At 63.1% G+C, this 17,201-nt stretch overlaps 4 protein-coding genes across 4 annotated transcripts; 1 reads left to right on the top strand and 3 right to left on the bottom strand.

Moving 5' to 3' along the window:
- Positions 1-29: 29 nt before the first annotated feature.
- Positions 30-942, bottom strand: LOC117640177 (cuticle protein 19-like). Its single transcript, XM_034376472.1, has 3 exons — positions 895-942; positions 585-695; positions 30-504 (listed from the first exon to the last, which is right to left on the bottom strand). Exons 1-3 carry the CDS (start codon positions 907-909, stop codon positions 286-288), a joined length of 345 nt encoding a protein of 114 aa, XP_034232363.1. The 5' UTR covers positions 910-942; the 3' UTR covers positions 30-285.
- Positions 943-3,417: 2,475 nt separating this feature from the next.
- LOC117642254 (larval cuticle protein A2B-like) lies at positions 3,418-7,129 on the bottom strand. Its single transcript, XM_034380246.1, has 3 exons — positions 7,103-7,129; positions 4,176-4,322; positions 3,418-3,594 (listed from the first exon to the last, which is right to left on the bottom strand). The coding sequence occupies exons 1-3, from the start codon at positions 7,124-7,126 to the stop codon at positions 3,418-3,420; spliced, it is 348 nt and encodes a 115-aa protein (XP_034236137.1). The 5' UTR covers positions 7,127-7,129.
- Positions 7,130-8,410: 1,281 nt separating this feature from the next.
- On the bottom strand, positions 8,411-11,131 carry LOC117643459. The gene is made up of 4 exons (XM_034382380.1): positions 10,636-11,131; positions 10,405-10,480; positions 10,215-10,327; positions 8,411-8,567 (listed from the first exon to the last, which is right to left on the bottom strand). Exons 1-4 carry the CDS (start codon positions 10,671-10,673, stop codon positions 8,411-8,413), a joined length of 384 nt encoding a protein of 127 aa, XP_034238271.1. The 5' UTR covers positions 10,674-11,131.
- A 1,790-nt stretch (positions 11,132-12,921) lies between these two features.
- On the top strand, positions 12,922-14,339 carry LOC117642586 (proline-rich protein HaeIII subfamily 1-like; the record flags this gene model as incomplete). Its single annotated transcript, XM_034380892.1, has 4 exons — positions 12,922-12,999; positions 13,251-13,441; positions 13,530-13,875; positions 13,950-14,339. Coding segments are annotated over 4 exons (1,005 nt in total), but the record flags the coding sequence as incomplete, so codon positions are not given.
- Between the last annotated feature and the right edge of the window lie 2,862 nt (positions 14,340-17,201).

Here is a 17,201-nt window from a genome sequence, read left to right as displayed (position 1 = left end):
TTTTGCACTGCCTTCACATTCCGCTAAAATTAAACTTCTTTTAAAAGATCGAAAAACACACAAGTAAGCATTGCAATGAAGTCTTTACTCTCTTACACTCATTAGGTATGCATTTGCATAAAGCAGATAGCCATGTTTGTCTCAATTAGTTAAATAACAAATTTTAAAAAGAAAACGATAAAATTATCTTTACAATATACATACAGCTGTAACACTTGTCTTTCAGACACACACACGCACACACTCTCACAGGCACACATCATTCGTAGTTGTTCTGCTGCAGTCTCAAGGGTGGTGGCCGTGGGGGTGGCCGGACTTGGTGACCACGGCGTTGAAGCCGTTGTGGTCGTCCGCCGTGTAGTCCACGGTGCGGATGGTGCCGTCCGCCTCCACCAGGCTGTACTGCCCCTTGACCACGTCGCCGTCCCGGGTCTCGTGCGCGCTCTTGATGTCGCCGGTGTGGTGGTCGCTCACGCCGTACTTGTAGGAGTACTTGGGGTGGGCCTGCGCAGAGGGTGTTCACCCGGTTTACAAAAATGGCGCACTTTGGCAGGACAGGGAGAAGCACGCAGCGTGGGACTCACGTGGTAGTCCTGGTGGTCGTGGTGGTCCTCCAGCGGCGCGTATCCGACCCTGGCGGGCGTCCCCGGCCTGGCCTGCACCACGGCGACAAGCGCGCACACCACCACGGCGACCTGCAACGTGACTACGTTAACGCCGAGCCACGTCCACACACACTCACACACTGCAGCTGCTGCAGCGCGGCGAAGCGCCACTTTCCCTTTCGACCACCGCGTCGTCGCGTCGTCGACGCCGTGCCGTGCCGCGGGTCCACTGGGGTCCACGCCGAACCGAGGCGGCAGCGTGCGGCAGCGCGGACAGGACGAGACCCACCTTGATTGCGGACATGACGGGGGCGGCGGCGATCGGGCGGACGACGGCGGCAGACGACACGAGCGGCGCGGCCGTCGACGAGTGCAGGTGGAGTGAGTCAGGTGGAGTGAGCCCCCGGCGGGGCACGCCTCCTGCTCTTATACGCACGCGCGTACCGACGCGCACGCCGCGCCGCGCCACGCCGCCGGGCACGGGGAGAGGGGCGTGACCATCATCACGCATCACGCATCGCGCATCACGCCGACGGCCGACGTCGTCCTGGTGCTGCCTGCGCCCGGTCGTTATTCAGTAAGACTTCCCGTGTGCGTGTGTGTGTGTGTGTGTGTGTGTGGCACCCGTGTCTCCAGGGCCAGTGCGTTAAGTAGATTAAATAACGCGCAGGACATGGTTGCATCGGGCGTCCCGTCAAATCTGGCGTGCATGACTTAACTTTCGTTTAGCGCGGTCGTTAGTGTGTTCGAACCTGGAGCGAGCGGGTTTGGGCGCGGTAAGGGCCTGGCTGCGTCGTGTGGAGGGAAGCGAGAGGAGAGGGGGGAGGCCTGGTCTTCCCTCATTTGGAAAGAAAGCAGCGCGGCGCCGCGGACTGCACCGCCCCGCCTTGATCTTGACACTGCTGGTCATCTCGACATGGACGACTCGGTCCGGTCGCGCGACCAGCACTACCAGCTTGGCGCGGCACGGCGCGGCACGGCACGGCACGGCGCCCCCATTCAACGCAGTGAGAGTGTCACTCGGTTGGCTCTGTAAATAAACCCGCCGCCAGTGCGGCTGCACCGCCACTGAGTTGCCTACCCGCCGGGCGGCGGAATCATGAACCGCTTTCGTTTTTTCGTCGCCGTTGCCGTGTGCCGACGGAGGACGGAGGGCGTGGCGGCAGCGGGGGCGTGAGTTCGAGGAAGAGCCCGTCGAGTTCCTGGTGCAGCACTGGAGCAGCACTGCATCGCGCACCCGCGAGGCGCCGCCCGGCCCGGCCCGGCCCGCCGACCGTAAAGATACAACGCCCACGACGTGCGTGCGTCTCCCAGATCACACCTCGGAAGTGCAGCGGCGCGGCGGCGCGGCGGGCTGCAGTCTGGAAGCGAAAGGTCGTCGTCGTCGGCCCTTCTCGGCTTGGCCGCCACGTTCAACGCCGCGGCGGCGGCGTCCGAAAGCGCAGGCGCGCTGCCCGGCCGTGCTCGGCGCCCGCTCGCCGCGGTCTTCGGACTGCTTCGGACGCATCCGGAAGGAGGCCGCGGCGGTTAAACGGCGCGTTAAGACGTTAAGACGCAGCACCTGCCCTGCGCGCGGCGCGTTAACGGCGAGGTGCTCCCAAGGCACCGAGAGCAAAGAGAAACTCCGCGGAGCAGAGGAGCGCCGTCAGAGACAACAATGCTGCAAAAGGCAGGCGAGTGTTTACGACAAAAGATGCCAATCGACCCTAGCGGATTATCATTGGGGGCTTCCACGCATCTGTGCAGTTTGGATTGGGTCGTCGCGCGTGTCTGTGTGAGTCTGTCCGTGTGTGCGCGCGCGAGTGCGTGAAGCTTATGGTGAGGTTTCTCTCACTACGTAGTGTGTAGCACGCTATTAAACGGAGTTAATCAAACCATCAAGCCAATTTTCAGAATTTATTGAATATCGCAAATAAATAATACACTAGTATACTTTTTCATTGTAATATCGAAATGAGGAAATCCTATAACGATAAAATAAATACGACGCCGGGAGTTGAATCAGTAGACGTTCCTCTTGTAGATGAGCTTGTCCAGCGAGGGGATGGGCGGCAGGACGTACCGCTGGGTGCCGCGCGATGGCGCTGCTGGTGCCGCGGGCCAGACCACGATGGGCGCGGACGTCCAGCTCTGGCTCCTGGCCGACGAGGGCGCGTCGCCGACGTGGTTGGAGAGATCATCGGCGTCCTGGACGCGGTCCTGGACGCGGCCCTGGTGCGCGTAGCGGAGGACGGTGTCGCCGGGGAGGTAGCCCTGGCGGCTGTACCAGTCCTGCTGCTGTAATTGCTGCGCGTCCCGCTGCTCACTGCTTTGCGCGACTTCCTCCGCGCGTTCGGCGCGCTCCGCCAGGTCCGCCTCCGGCCGGGACATTTGGCGTCGCTGCGGGCCTTGCTGGCCTTGCTGGCCTTGCCGCGGCCTAGCGGCACTGGCTGGCCGCAGGCGCTGGTCCTGCACTGGCGGCCGCCTGCCGCCCTGGAGCGCCAGCAGCGCCCACGCCAGCGGGGACGCCGGCGACGACGACGGCGAGGGCACGACTTCGACGTCCGCGGCCCTGCGCACAGGACAAGTCACTGATTAGCGCTTCCCGAAAACGGGTGGAACTGTACTCGCCATGCCGCAAATGGTGGTCGGGCGTACAGCAGGCGGTCGGTGGGCCGCTTCGGCGGGCGGCGCCGCGGCGGCGAGGGACTCGTCCGGGGGAAGTCCTCGTTCTTCCGCAGGCTGTTCTCGATGCGGACTCTGGACAATCAAACGAGAGGAATTGAAAAGCGATTTGGCGGAGGCACAAAGTGGCGCCGGTGCACTGTAAGACTTACCTGTAGCCCTGGGCGTCGGCGACGTAGTTGACGACGCGCACGTTGCCGTCGGGCTCCACCAGGCCGTAGCTGCCCACCACCGTGCCGTTGGCGAAGCGCTCCTCCTGCCTGAACTGCGTGTTGGCGGTGGCCGCGTCCTCGATCTCGTAGCCGAAGCTGTACGTCCCGGGGCCCTGCGGAACAGCGGGCACACTGTCAACACACTCCTGCCGAGAGCAATTTTGCCTCCCAAGAGCATTTTTGTGACAAGAGCGTGCGTCCTTTATGGTCGCAGAATCGTGATCTTTCTCGAGTTGATTTTCGTGCTTCTCCGCTGATGTTATTTCTCTTTTCCGAATTTTATGTTGTCGGGGAAAGCGTTTAACTTGACTCCCACCTCCCGGAATATCAATACAAGATAATAAAAACAAAATAAAAAATAATAATAAAAGGATGGGTCCGAAACACGCGCATGTCGGCATGGATTATGAGGTTCGATGTCTCGCCCCACCTTCACGAATTTCGAGATGCCGAGATGCTAAACAGATCGAGGAAAACAATGCCTTCCACGTGTCGGGCCGCATTTCATACCGACCGGCAGATCGTACAGCGCCTGCTCGGCCAAATTACATCGCACACTCACACACACAGACACACACACTCTGCTGGGGCGAGAGCGCAATGCCCGGCCAACTATCTGGTGCGTGTATGTCAAGGTCGCGCGCGGGGAACACAATGAGACAGCCCTCGCGGTTCGTCGCGGGTTTTCGCTTACGTCCTGTTCCCGGTCATCGTAGGCGTTCCAGTCCACGACGGTCAGCCTGGCCTGGGCCTCCGCGCTCCCGGACGACGACGACGGCCCCCGGAGCAGCATCGCGACCGTGGGGCCGGGGGCCACCGCGAAGCACGCCACCCAGAGCAGCTGAAACAGAGAGGAAGGCGGGAGACATGATATACGGGCGGTACTTGTCGCGGCGGGATCCAAATTCAAATTTGGCGCGTCCGTCGTAAACGAGCGATCCGATCCGCCGCGCGGCCAGGTCGCCGATTGGCGGTCGATAATTGGCCCGAAAATTGGCCGGGCTTTCTTCCGCGGCGCGTGGGCCAGGCCTGTGCGTTTTCGTCGCTGTCTCTCTCGCACCTTAACGGGACGCCCCATGAGCGCGAGAGAGACAGAGCGATGAAAACGCCTCTCGGAGTCAGCCTGCAGTGTACTGTACTGCTGTCACTGCCCGCACGGGCCGGACCCCACGGTTCGCGACTCGCATATCGAGATCGGGTCGGGAAGTCGGCCTTCTCCGGGTCCGCGGCGACGGAAACTGCCATGGAAATGCAGCGCAACGGTGCCGGACGGCGCTGCCGATTGACCGAGTAATCGAAGCGTTTTCGATTCATTTGGCACGCGGCCGGCCTCTGTCCCGCCAGCACACCGCGCGGCCCGACCGCCTAGACGCCCTGGTGGACCACACAGAGGTGCAGCATTCGGCCGAGGCAGTGCACCGCGCCGCCGCGGTCCCGCTAGAAACTATAAACCGGACGGACGGACTCGGACTCGGGCCGGTAGGAGACATCCTAAATCCCCCCTCCCCCTTCCCCCTCCTCTTTCCTTTCCGCGACCGCGGCCACGGGCAACAGCGAGGTGTGGGTGGCATATATTTCTTTTACGCCTTTATTACAGCGAGGCGCGCGGACTGCTATCTTTCACACAAGATTTGGCTGGGCGGCCAGATTCGATTGCGGGTAGACAGACAGACAGACAGACAGGCAGACAGACAGGCAGGCAGGCAGGCCGAACCTGTAAGTTTCGCGTCAGCCGTACAGTCGTGGTTATTTGTTTTCGAAAATTGCCGCTTCGCGGAAGAGGAGAGAGGAGTCTCGGGCCGGCAGCCCTTTTGGGAGTCCTTTGGGGGCCCTTTGGGGGCCCTTCGGGGCGGCCGCAGCGCCCTTTCGCCTTCCCGACCGCCGTTCTAAGGTTTCGCGAAGGGAAGCGAGGCGGGGACGGCGGCGACTGAAGAGCCACCGGGCGTGGGTGTGTGACAGTGTGACAGTGTGACGGACCCAGGGTAGGTTAGACCGTGACGAGCGTGACGGCGAGCGTGACGAACACGTCGGGGCGCTGCGACAAATCGAACGTGTCTGACGCCTTAATTACTGCTGGGGATCACGCCCCACCCACCGGCCAGGCCAGGCCGTCGGCCGCGGTTTGGTCCCCTGCCAAAACGAGGGTCCTGTCCAGGCCCGCCCTCGAGCAGCGCACGGACGGTGCAGTGGAGGCGCGAGGCACGCCACAGGTGCTTCGTCGCTCTGTCTCTCTCGCTCCCCTACGGCACGCGCCGTGAGTGCGAGAGAGACAGAGCGAGGAGAGCGCACCGTTCGGTACGAGGGTGCAGGACGAGGAAGTGCTCACTGTCCCAGTGCAGACGGACGGGACGGGCGTTACGGCGGCCGGCTGCACCTGGCCGCCCCACACCGTCGGGGCCCCGATAAAAATAAAACTAGAATGAGGTTTGAGCGGCGACAAAGTGGCCGTAAAGGCAACCGAGCCGCCCTGCCGGTCCGCGACGACCGCGACGACCGCCACCCACCGCCGCAGCCGCATGGGCGCTATGGGCACTGCTTGGTCGGCCACTGCATGAAACGGTGGGAATAACTAACGAAATGAATAAACAGGGATGTTTTCGTAGCCGACGACATCGACTCCGTTTTCCGGGTGGCTCCCTCATGCAGAAGCACGCGTCATTGCCGTGCCTGCCGTGCAGCGTGCAGGGCAGCGGCCAGGCGGCCGGGCAGCGCGCTTGTGTAACGGAGATATTGACATTCATTTGCAGGGCTTCGCACGTCAGGCCGTCAGGCAGCAAGGCGGTGGCCACGGCCTGGTGGGCCCTGGCTGAGTGGCGGCAGACTGATTCCGAGAGTCGTTTTCATCGCTCTGTCTCTCTCGCACTCATGGGGCGTCCCGCATAGGTGCGAGAGAGACAGAGCGACGAAAACGACTCTCGGAATCGGTCTACTGGGATAAGGGCGAGCCCCGGCTAGCCCGCTATGAGTCCCTATGTCTAGTGGCCGGCCTGTCTTCTGCCTCGGAGCATGTCTTCTGCCGATGCCGCCAATGGTCGCCGTCGCCGCCAAGCTGCCCGGGAAGGCTCGGCGTCCAGCCAGCCGCCTACGGAGCCTCCGAACTACGGAGAGGACCGCCGCCAGCGCCGCTAGCCAGCGTGGGGACCTTAATAAATTGGAAGCCACGGCTTTGTGGGAGGGACGCGAGACGAGGAATCGAGGGGTTATTGGACTGGTCTGGCGCCGCGTCTAGCGCGGCCGAGGCTTGGACACAGCGATCCCGGAGGGAACTCGAGGTTTGCTTTCAGGAAGGCCGAAAACCACGACCAGCGACTCTGTAGAGTCTGCGCTGGGAGAACAGGGATGATTGGCGCGAACTGAATTCACTCGGTGGCAAATCGTTATGTCGAGGGAAGAGAAAAGTGATACTCTGGCGTGGCCGAAACGGACCGAACAGACACGCATCTAAAGGCCATCTTCGGCCCCGGCGGCGGCACCACGCGACCCATTCGAGAGAAAATGTCAGCAATCTTGGCAGAAAAGCCGAAACTCGTTCCGAAGAGGTAGAAAGTAGCCGAGTAGCCGTTACGAAGAAAAGCCCCGAAGCGGGATGACACAACGATGGCCGCATCGGCGCACACTTACCGTCCAGCTGCCGGCCGCCGCCATGGCCACGGCCGTGTGCCCCTGGCGCCCTGGCCGACGACGGGGGTCGAGGCCGCCGCCGAGGGTCGCCGTCAAAGGTCGCCGCCGAAGATCGCCGCCGAGGACTGCCGTGGGTAGCGGTGCGCGCGTCTAGGGGTCGCGTCCTGACGGGTAGCTGGTGTCTCGCGATGGGTCGCGGCGGGTCGCGGCGGGTCGCGGTGGGTCGCGGTGGGTCGCGATGTAATGGGTCGCGGCGGGTCGCAGCGGGTCGCGGCGCCTCCTCCAGTGCCGGTCCGGACTGCGTGCCGCCCAACTAAGACTGTGGCTGGCACTCGGAAAATTGTTGCGAATGGATGGGAGGCCAAACAGCACCTCCACCGGCGTCCACTGCTGCTGTTGTTGTTGCTGTTGTCGCTGTTGTTGGCACGGCGGCCGCCGCCGCCGCCGCGAGTTGCTGCAGCGGCGCGACCGCTACCCACGCCGCTGTATGCGGGCGGCGCTGGCGGCGCTGGCGGCAGGACTTCCCTCCCCGCCCATCTCGACTGTTCACACGGTCCGCAGCGCACAGCGCGGCAGGCAAATTCGCGAACAGTTGTTTCCGATCCGGAGATTAATTAACCATAACCATAATCGGAACGGTGAGCCAGATTCGTGCAACTTTAATTTCTTTCGCAGAGTTGTTCGTAAGGCGCGGTGGTTTCGACGGGAGACCAGCGTGGATTGAATCCCCGACCCACCAGATATAAACATGGAAACGGGTGACAGGACGATAGAAATAGACCACCGTCAGCCGCCCGGCCTGGTCCGGCTCACTGCAGGAGTTCTCCAGTTCCAGCTTCCAGACTCGTTCCAGGCAGTTTCTCCTCCAGGCGCCCTCTCCGCTCATTTCCAGGGCGACGACTCCGACACAACGAGAGGAGTGCATCCCGGGTCGGGTTCCGAGTTCCCGGCCAGAAAAGTGTCCAGCTCGGATTTTTGGCGGCGGTCTGGCCGACAGCATTGAACGGCCTGGCCCGGCCGTGGCGAGCCGCGCCTCTCCGAGCGTCTGTTATCAGATGGAGTGGACTCCGGTTCACAGCGCCACCCGAGCAATCCAAGCAATCCGAGCAATCCAAGCACGCACAGAGGAGAAGGGCAGTGACTCGCTAATTGTTTCTAATTGGTGTGACACTAGCAGTAGGAAGGCGGGGCGGCAATACCAACAGTGGGCAATTATTATTCCGACTGGGAACGAGCAAATGCGTTGAAGGGACGAAATGGGCTTTTATTTGCTTCCGCGATATCTAATCCATGCCTCCGGAGGCCCTCTCAGTCGGACATAAGACATAAGATCCGTAGTCCTTCAATCGGACCCAAATCACACATACGACAGAGCCGACGGACTCCTCTGTTGAAGGGCAAGTCATTGGCGCAGCTTGTCTCGAGCCCAAATTGGGACTTTAGGACTAAGCGGCGGCGTGTCCGCCTGAAAGGGGCAATCGTTACGGCAGAGCGCCTTAATGCTTCCAGGCCCTCATACGCCGCCTTTCTACCCGCAGACTGATTCCGCGGAGCGCCTCGTCTGTCTCTCTCGCACCCGCACGGGACGCCCCGAGAGTGCGAGAGAGACACCGCGACTGCTCCGAACCAGCCCGCGGGACTGGCTCGAATCGATCGGTGGAGGAATCGGCACGCCGAGTGGCGGCGCGTGTCTCCACGCCGCGCGGCGCGGGCAGCGCGGGACGGCGGGATGGTCCCCGCGGCTCGACGGCGTGGCTCGGCGGCGCGGCTCGCGAGGCCCTCATGCCAGTGCCATAATTATGACAGCGCCGCATTCACTTTCTCTGCAGACGACGCAGTGCACGCCGCGCCACGCCACGCCACGCCGCGCCACGCCCGCGTCTAGTCCGCGCCGCGAGGCTCGGCCAGTTCGATTACCTCTCCTGACATCACCCCGCCCCGCCCCGCCCCGCCCCGCCCCGCCCCGCCCCGCGCGGGGCCCGATTAACTGGACTAAGGGACAAGGTGGGCACACCGAGGCCGCAGCCGCAGCATTGACCTTGGGGGGCTGGCGGCGAGGCCGGTGCAGGCCGGGCCGGACTGCCGGGGAGGGAACGGCACAACGCCACCTGCCTTCCAACACTCCGACGCGCCGACGCCGTTTTACTGGTATTTCAGCGCGGACAATCCGCCTGGAAGCGTCCGGGATCGTTTTACACAGCGGCCTGCTCCAGGACGCCGACGACGACGACGTGGCAGATTTCCGGAGATTTCGCCAACGATTCTGCGTGTTCCTCCTAATTGAACCATTTTTCATCGTCGAGATACGCGGAGACAGACGGAGAACAAAACCGTGTGCCGCTGATGACGAAGGCGTGTCCCACTCACTGCAGCGGCTTTGCAGCGACGAGGAGAATTTTAATGAAATTTATCATGCCGGGCGGTGACACCTGTCGCGATAGCGTGGTGTGGTGGGCCCCGCCGATCACCGCGCACGTCGCCCTGGACCACGCCGTGCCCTGCCGTCGTCATGGTTACCGGTCGCCTCGGTCTGGGTCACGGCGGTCGCGCCAAGGGCGACTCCCTCTCCAAACGTTCAACATAACTTCATTTTTCAGTTCTAACTCTTGTTGATTTTTCGTGACGGGGGTCTCGCCGGGGCGGCGCGGTGGTTCCCAGCCGCCATCAACATGACTGCTTTCGGTGATGGATGGAGTGCGGTCGGTGATGTGGGTGGCATCGGCCGCCCTGGGCGCCTTGGCGGACAGACCGGACCGGACCCGGCGTGACTCGCTGAATCGCGGCGGGTGCACGCCGGGCACACCGAGCACGCTCTCACGCTGAGGAGCTCGCGGCTCGCATCGCGTGCCGGCCAGCGGCTCCAGCGGCCAGCGGGGTCATCCGCGGAGCAGCACTCTGCGCCGCGCTGATCATGATCATCATGAGTGTGGTGCGCGTGGAGTGGAAAGCGGGGCCTCTTTTCGGCACTTCTGGTCGTCGCGCGGCGCCACCGCCACTTGAGCGCCACTTCCGCCTCGCCAGGTAGCCGACGGTACTGCTTTGCGTGTCGCCGTTGCCTGCCTTCGCCTTCCCGGCGTCCCGGCGTCCCGGTGTGACTGTGACGCGCGCTAACGTCTTCGCCGGCCGCGGGTGTGTCCAGTTTAGCTCGGATTTGCGGAAGTCCGTGCGGAACCCGTGCGGACGCTGCGGAACTTGCGGACGCATGCGGAACTTGGCAGTATTTCTCTGAAAATGCATTGAAATGACTCAACCGACATATTTTTGGAAAGGGGAGAGTGCGAGGATCATCATCGTGTACTCACTTTTTGATTTTGAGGCCTTATTATTGGATAAATGTGCTTTGTTTGACTTTGTAAAGTCGAGGCGGCGGGCAACATGCTGCGCGCCCGAAAAACTCATTAAAATCTTTAAAATAGCCCTAGAAAGGATCACATCGCTATGTTTTTAGAAAGGAGGAGGCAAAGGAGTGCAACAAAACGAAAAACAGGATTCCACAAGACCTCCAGTTTGAATAGAAGCCGTTTGAAACGTACTGTTGTGAAAACATCGGCTGCGCTGACGAATTTCTCATATCTAAGAAGCTCTCTTGGTGGAGTATGAAAAATTCATCGGTGCAGCCGATATTTTCACAACATTACGTTTCAAACGGCTTCTATTCAAACTGGAGTTCTTGTGGAATCCCTATTTTCGTTTTGTTGCACTCCTTCGGCCTCCTCATTTCCAAAAATATAGCGGTCTGACCCTTTCCAGTGCCATCGTAATGATTTTAATGAGTTTCTCGGGCGCACAGCATGTTGCCCGCCGCGTCGACGTTACAAAATCAAACAAAGTAAAGTTATCCAATAAAAAGGCCTCAAAATCAAAAAGTGAGTACACAATGATGATCCTCGCACTCTCCCCTTTCCAAAAATATGTCGGTTGAGTCATTTCAATGCATTTTCAGATAAATACTGCCAAGTTCCGCATGCGTCCGCAAGTTCCGCAGCGTCCGCACGGATTCCGCACGGACTTCCGCAAATCCGAGCTAAACTGGACACACCCCGCGTCTTACGTCGCGCGCCCGGCCGGCCGGCCGCGCCGCCGCGCCGCACGACATGACATGCACTGCTGGAGCGGCCGGGCCGCGGCGACGCGGGAAAGCGACCGGAATGTGTAGCCAGTGTAGCGGCGACCGGTCCGAAGGACCGCGTCGTGGCGCTGTCTCGCTCGCACTCCAACGGGACGCCACACGCGTGCGACGGAGACTCGGGAATCGGTGTGCAGGCTCGGCTGCGGGCCGCGGACCGCGGGCAGGGGCCTGATGATGTGTGGCGCGCGCGGCCGCGGGACGAGTTCGTCACCAGTGGCCGGTCGTCGTCACTTCGTCACCGCGCTCGTTACAGTGCAGCCGCGCGGCCGCGCCACTGAGCTCGTCAAGGCAAAAGCCCGTACCGTCTGGTCCATTTCAACGCCAATTTCGGTATCGGCCAGCGGGAAAAATTTCAGCCGTCAGGGAATCATGATGACACATGGAAACATTTTGTGTTAATGAGCGCGAGAAAGAGCGACGAAAACGGCCCTCGGAATGAGGGGGCTGGTTGTCGAGCGCCGCCACCACACCTGCGCGGAGCGTTGCGTCTTTCAGCCTGCCGAGCTGCCTGCCTGAGGCGCGGGCACGCGGGCACGCGGCCACGGGACATGCTCTATGGGATGTCGGCCCGATGCTGTTCGTTTTCCAACACGAGTCCGCCGCGCCTGGCCGAGCCACTGCAGAGCGAGAGCGAGCTGACGCCATGCCGGCGACACGGCGGTACGCGAGGGGAGATCTCCGAGAAATATCATTGTACGCGAGAAAAACAACATTAAAATCAGAGAAAACAAATAAAAGTAAAAATAAAATATTTAACGGTTTGGACCATACTGAGCCCCGCTCGGCGACAGGCCACCGCACGCGGGGCGACTGCCATGGCGCCTCCCGCGTGCCGTTGTCGTGTCGTTGCCGTTCCCCCGCACGGCAATAACGCGAAGCCCGAACCCCAAATCCGAAAAGGACTTCCACTACTGTGGCGCGCACGGGCCGCGGTACGGGAACACGCCCACGACGACGACGACGGCGAACGGACTTCGGGCGGGCTCGCCTCGGCCAGGGCGCGGCGTGGGCACGGGGCGCGGGGCAGGGGCCGCGGGAGGCGCGTACATCATCATTCGCTATCGGAGGCAGCATCGGAAACCAAAGCCAGAGACGGTGAAGGGGACAGTGTCAACGTCCAGAGAAGCGCTGTGGGCTGGGCGCGGCGAGCCCGGCCGCCGCCCGGCGGGTAGGCAGCCAGCGTGCACCGGTGCGCGGGATGCGTGTGGTGGTCTACCCTGGAGGCTGCAGGCGCCCAGCCTGTTTGGCTTGGTTGACGATGTGGACGACGGCGGTGTCGTGTGGAGTCCGGGGGGCGTGGTGGCGCGTGGTGGCGCGAGGCGGCCGGAGGGGGCCGGACTGGAGGCACTGCGTCCCCCGTGGCGTGGGGCACGGCACGGCAGGGTGGGGCAGGGCAGGGCAGGGAGGGTCTGTCCACACGTCCATATAAGTAGCCTGGACTCGGACTCGGAACACTTATTGCAGTCCGATCCCGGTCCGCTCGCGTCGCGCGTCGTCTCACTTTCCCGAGTTGCGGGCCGCGCTCCGAGACTCTCGGCCGACAGCCCGGCGACGCGACGGCGGCCGCGTCGACGCCGTCACCATGATGGCAGCAGCCCTGCCGCCCGGGAGGTCGCGGACGCGGCGCGGACCCGCGGACCTCGCCGCCGTGGCGCTGGCGGTGCTGGCGGTGCTGGCGACGGCGTGCACGGCCAGGGCGTTCCCGCGGCCGGCCACGTACGGCTCCTCGATCTACCACGTGTCGCCGCCCATCGCCTCCAGCCACCAGGTGAGGCGGCCAAGACGGACCCAGTGACGTGCCGCGTGGAGCGGCCCACAGTGCCGAATCGAACAGCAGCGTGCTGTGTGGTTGAAACTCCATCCCGGGAGACGCGCGGTCGAAGCGCCTGCCGCGCAGGCAACCCAACTGCCATTCCACGGCCGTTGTTCCCGCCTCCACCACAGTCTTGTCAACGACTCTGCTCGACGCGCTTCTAAAGCTCGCTTCTTTCTGTCAAGTAATTGTGGGGTGCTTTTCAGTCCGTGACGCTGAGTGAGGAACGTGTGGTGCACTCGGTGGACCACGCCCTGGAGCGGTCGCACGACCAGGACCACGAGCACGAGCCGCCGTCGCCCTACAAGTTCGAGTACAAGGTGCACGACCAGAAAAACAGCAACTACCACGAGCGCGCCGAGTCCAGCGACGGCAAGGTGGTGCGCGGGTTCTACAGGTCAGACTAAAAATCAAACACTTTTGAGTTTTTTAAGCTTCTGAAATGGCATGAAAATGAAGTTGTCGCTCTTTTCGGTTTTCGGCAGCCTGCTGGAGCCGCACGGCGAGGTCCGCGTCGTCAAGTACCGCGCCGACCACGGCGGCTTCAAGTCCGAGGTCTCCCGGCACGGCAGCAGCCACGGCAACACGCACGGCGGCGGCCTCGGCGCCACCATCGGCAGCGGCCCGTCGCACGACCTCGGCAGCCACGGCCTCGGCGTCAGCGCCTCGGCGCCAGTGCCCGCGCCGGTCCACGTGCACATCCCCGCCCACACCAAGACGTCCATCCCCATCCACGAGGACAACGACGAGGGCGGCAACCAGTGGGCCGCCATCGAGGACCCCAAGAAGGGCGGCATCAGGACTCATGGCCTCGAGGAGATCCCCGCGCCGGTAAGTGTCCGGCAGTCTCGTTTCGGGCGGGTGCGAAAAATACAGTGTCATTGCAACTTCCCTCGTCTGTTCAGTCGAAAGAGGCGCTGGGCAAGCCCCGCCTGCCGGAACAGATCCTGCTGCAGCAGCACAAGAAAAAGCCCACCTTCCAGCCGTCCAAACCGTCGCACCACCACAAGTACCTCAAGAGGCCGCCGCCGTCCCTCCACCACGGGCCGCGGCCGGGGCCGCCCGGCGGTCCGAGGCCTCTGGGCCCGCCGCACTTCCACCACCGCGGCCCCAAGCGGGGACCCCAGGTGGGGCCCCGGCCCCGCAACGCCGTCGCCGGGCCGCCGCCCCTGGGGCCGCCACCGGGGCTCGGCACCGCCCCCTCGCCGCAGCTGCCACAGCGGAGGGAGGCGCGGCCGCCGCCAACCCCCTGCAAGTGCAGCGAGCAGCCCCCGGGCCACGCGGCGGGCCACCCTCCCGGCCTGCAGGGCCTGCTTGCCGCCAGCAGACGCCAGCTGCATCTGACCTGATTGGCCTCGGCCTCCCTCGGCCACCCTCGACGCCAAAGTCCCCGAAGTCCCGCCACTGGACGCCGTGCTCGCGGGGCTGCACTCGGGGTGCGCTAAGTCAGTTTGTCGAAGGCGCGCTTAGTCTGTGCGCTGGCCTGCACCAAAAATCACTGGACAGTCATCTGTGCCTCTTTTGACTGAAGCGAGGCGGTGCGGGCGTGGTGCTTCTCGCGCTTCGAGGACCTCAAATTGAAACGACGGCGCTGCAGTTCCCGGTGACTCGGTTGGAAGGGCCGATCGGAGCGTCGTCGCCTCTAATTTGACGTCTGGCCGCGCGGCGCGCACGTCTATGTACAGCGGCAAAGTCAATTATTGTATTTATTATAACTGCTCACTTTGTTAAATTATGTAGGTCCTATGTAAATTATTGTCGTGTATATCTGTATATGTGATAGAAGTTAGGGTAGTTTAGTCCACCTATCTGTGCGAGTCGGTTATCGACTGTGATACGATGATGATGATTACGAAATACAAGGAGTGACAAAACTTCCGCTTCCTTTCCTGGAAGAGCAGCCCGATGACGCGTTGTCGCGGTCGGTGCGGTGGCGGGCCGTGGCGCCCGGGCCCCGCGTCGCTGGCCGCAGTGAACCAGCCGTTTTTCAATGATTTGCCACTTTTTCAGCGATTGCGACGGACTTTCCGCTTTAAATCCCGCCGCCCACGCCACTCGGATATTCCCCTGTGTACAAGTCCCTCAGAGGCGTAAACAGACAGGGCTACCGGGCAAAAAAGGGGGGACGGGATTGAGCAGCGTAGAGGGCGTACAACGTGACTCCTGCGTCAAAACTTTCAAAGCGTCAAAATCGTCAAAAATGACCAAAAATTGAACGACGCCAAAATGGCCACGCGATGAGACGGTTGTTCGTTAACCGCAGGGCAAACGGCGCGTGCAATGCCTTCCTCCCCCCCCCCCTCCTCCCGTCCGTAATGACGCCTGTCCCCACGGCTCACCTATCTAAGCATGAAGAGCACCGGAGTGCTTTTGACACGCCTGAGCCAGCCCGCCAGGAGCGATGCGCCACCGTGCTCCCCCCGCTGCCCGCTCCATTCCCCTCCGCCCCCCTCTCCTCCATTCCGACAGCCGCTTCTTTTTTTGTCACCGCGGTGCGATTTTATAAAAGACAGCGGTCCGAGCCGAAGTGGCGCATCGCTTCACTTGATCGATTCCGCGGGGCTTTACTCGTCCGCGCGGGTCGCCTGGTCCCCTGGTTCGCAGCTCCGTGTTTTTCGCCGCTACCGCCGAGTCCCCGTCGACAGCGCAGCGCGGCATGGCGGCGACCCTCTTCGTCCTGGTGCTGCTGGTGGCGCGCGGCTGCGGCCTGGTGCACGTAAGTCAGTGAGGGATCTGTGAGAGATTTGTGGCAGCGCGGTATTAAGGCAGGCCGTACAGCAGACTGGCGTCTTTCTTTGCCTGACTCTTGGCGTCGTTCTCGGCTTGCAGGCGCAGGAGGGCATGACGCCGGCCGAGGCGGTGGTGCGCGCCGGGCTGGGCGTGGCGGCGCAGGGCACGCGGTCCGCCGGCGACGTCCTGGGTGCCTACTTCGGCGCGAGCCGCAACCTGCTGGAAGCGGGCGCGGGCATCGGCACCGCCGTCGTCTCCTCCGCGGCGGACGTGGTGAACGCCAAGATCGGCGCCGTGCGGGACACGGTGGGCGCGGGGCTGACGGCCGGCCGCGTCGTCACCGGGGTGGTGGCCGACAGCGCGGCGCGGGGGCTGTCCACTCTGGGCGGGCTGCTGCCTCCGGCCGAGGACCCCGCCGGACGGAGGAGGAGGTCGCCGGGGTGCTCGGCCTGCGGGGGCGGCTACGGCGGCGGCGGCGGCTACGGCGGCGCGGGCGGAGTCGCAGGAGGCATCGCAGGGGCGGCTGGTGTCGCCGGGGCGCGGGCCGGGGTGCTGGGTGGCGGTATCGGCGGCGGCGGCGGGGGCTTCAGGGCGGGTGGCGTCGGGGCCGTGGGTGGCATAGGGGGAGCGGTGGGAGGGGCGCGCAGGGGGCTCGGCGGTGGGCTGCTAGGGGCGGCAGCAGGCGGAAAGGTAGCGGGGGGAGCCATCGGCGGGGTGCTGGGCGGGGGCAGACTGGGAGGCGCTGGTGGTGGCGGGGGCGGCCTGCTTGGGGGCAAGATAGCCGGGGGTGTGTTCAAGGCCGGTGGTGGCGTCCTCGGCGGCGGCGGTCTTCTAGGCCGGCGGAGACGACACGCGGACCGGTTTAGCGCCGACTTCCGCCGTGGCGAAGGGGGGCGCCATCGGCGCAACGTCGTGGACTCGGTGATGAAGCGCCTCGGCGAGGACGGCATCGTCACCGGCAAGCAGGAGGAGGTGCCAGAGGGTGCGGCTCCAGAGGCCCCGCCACCAGAGGGACAAGTTCCCCCGGAAGGGCAGCCCCCGCCGCCACCGCCGCGGAAGCCCCACCACGGCGACGACGACGACTTCGAGGAGGATTGGAAGAAGCACGACGAGGAGTTCCGAAAGTTCATGGAGGACTTCCACAAGGACGACGACGACGACTGGGACAAGGACTTTTTCGACCACAAGTGCAAGGGCAAGACCCCGGGCGCGGCTCCGGGCAGCCCAGCTGCAGACCCGGCCGCACCGCCGGCCAACGCGCCGGAGGCGACCACACCGCCGCCAGCCATGATCGACAACATGTCGTGAAGTACAGTCTGAGTCATCGCCACGTTGGGACCTGCCGCCTCAAGGGTGGGGCGTAATGCTGTACATTGCTGCTGTAAAGGAATAGGGTATACTGTAATTAAAGCACGTTTTATTTATAA

The sequence above is a fragment of the Thrips palmi genome, unplaced genomic scaffold (assembly GCF_012932325.1).
Source record: "Thrips palmi isolate BJ-2018 unplaced genomic scaffold, TpBJ-2018v1 HiC_scaffold_1, whole genome shotgun sequence".
NCBI lineage: Eukaryota > Metazoa > Arthropoda > Insecta > Thysanoptera > Thripidae > Thrips > Thrips palmi.
The sequence above is the reverse complement of the archived record's forward strand: the minus strand, read 5'-3'. Positions and strand labels throughout refer to the sequence as shown.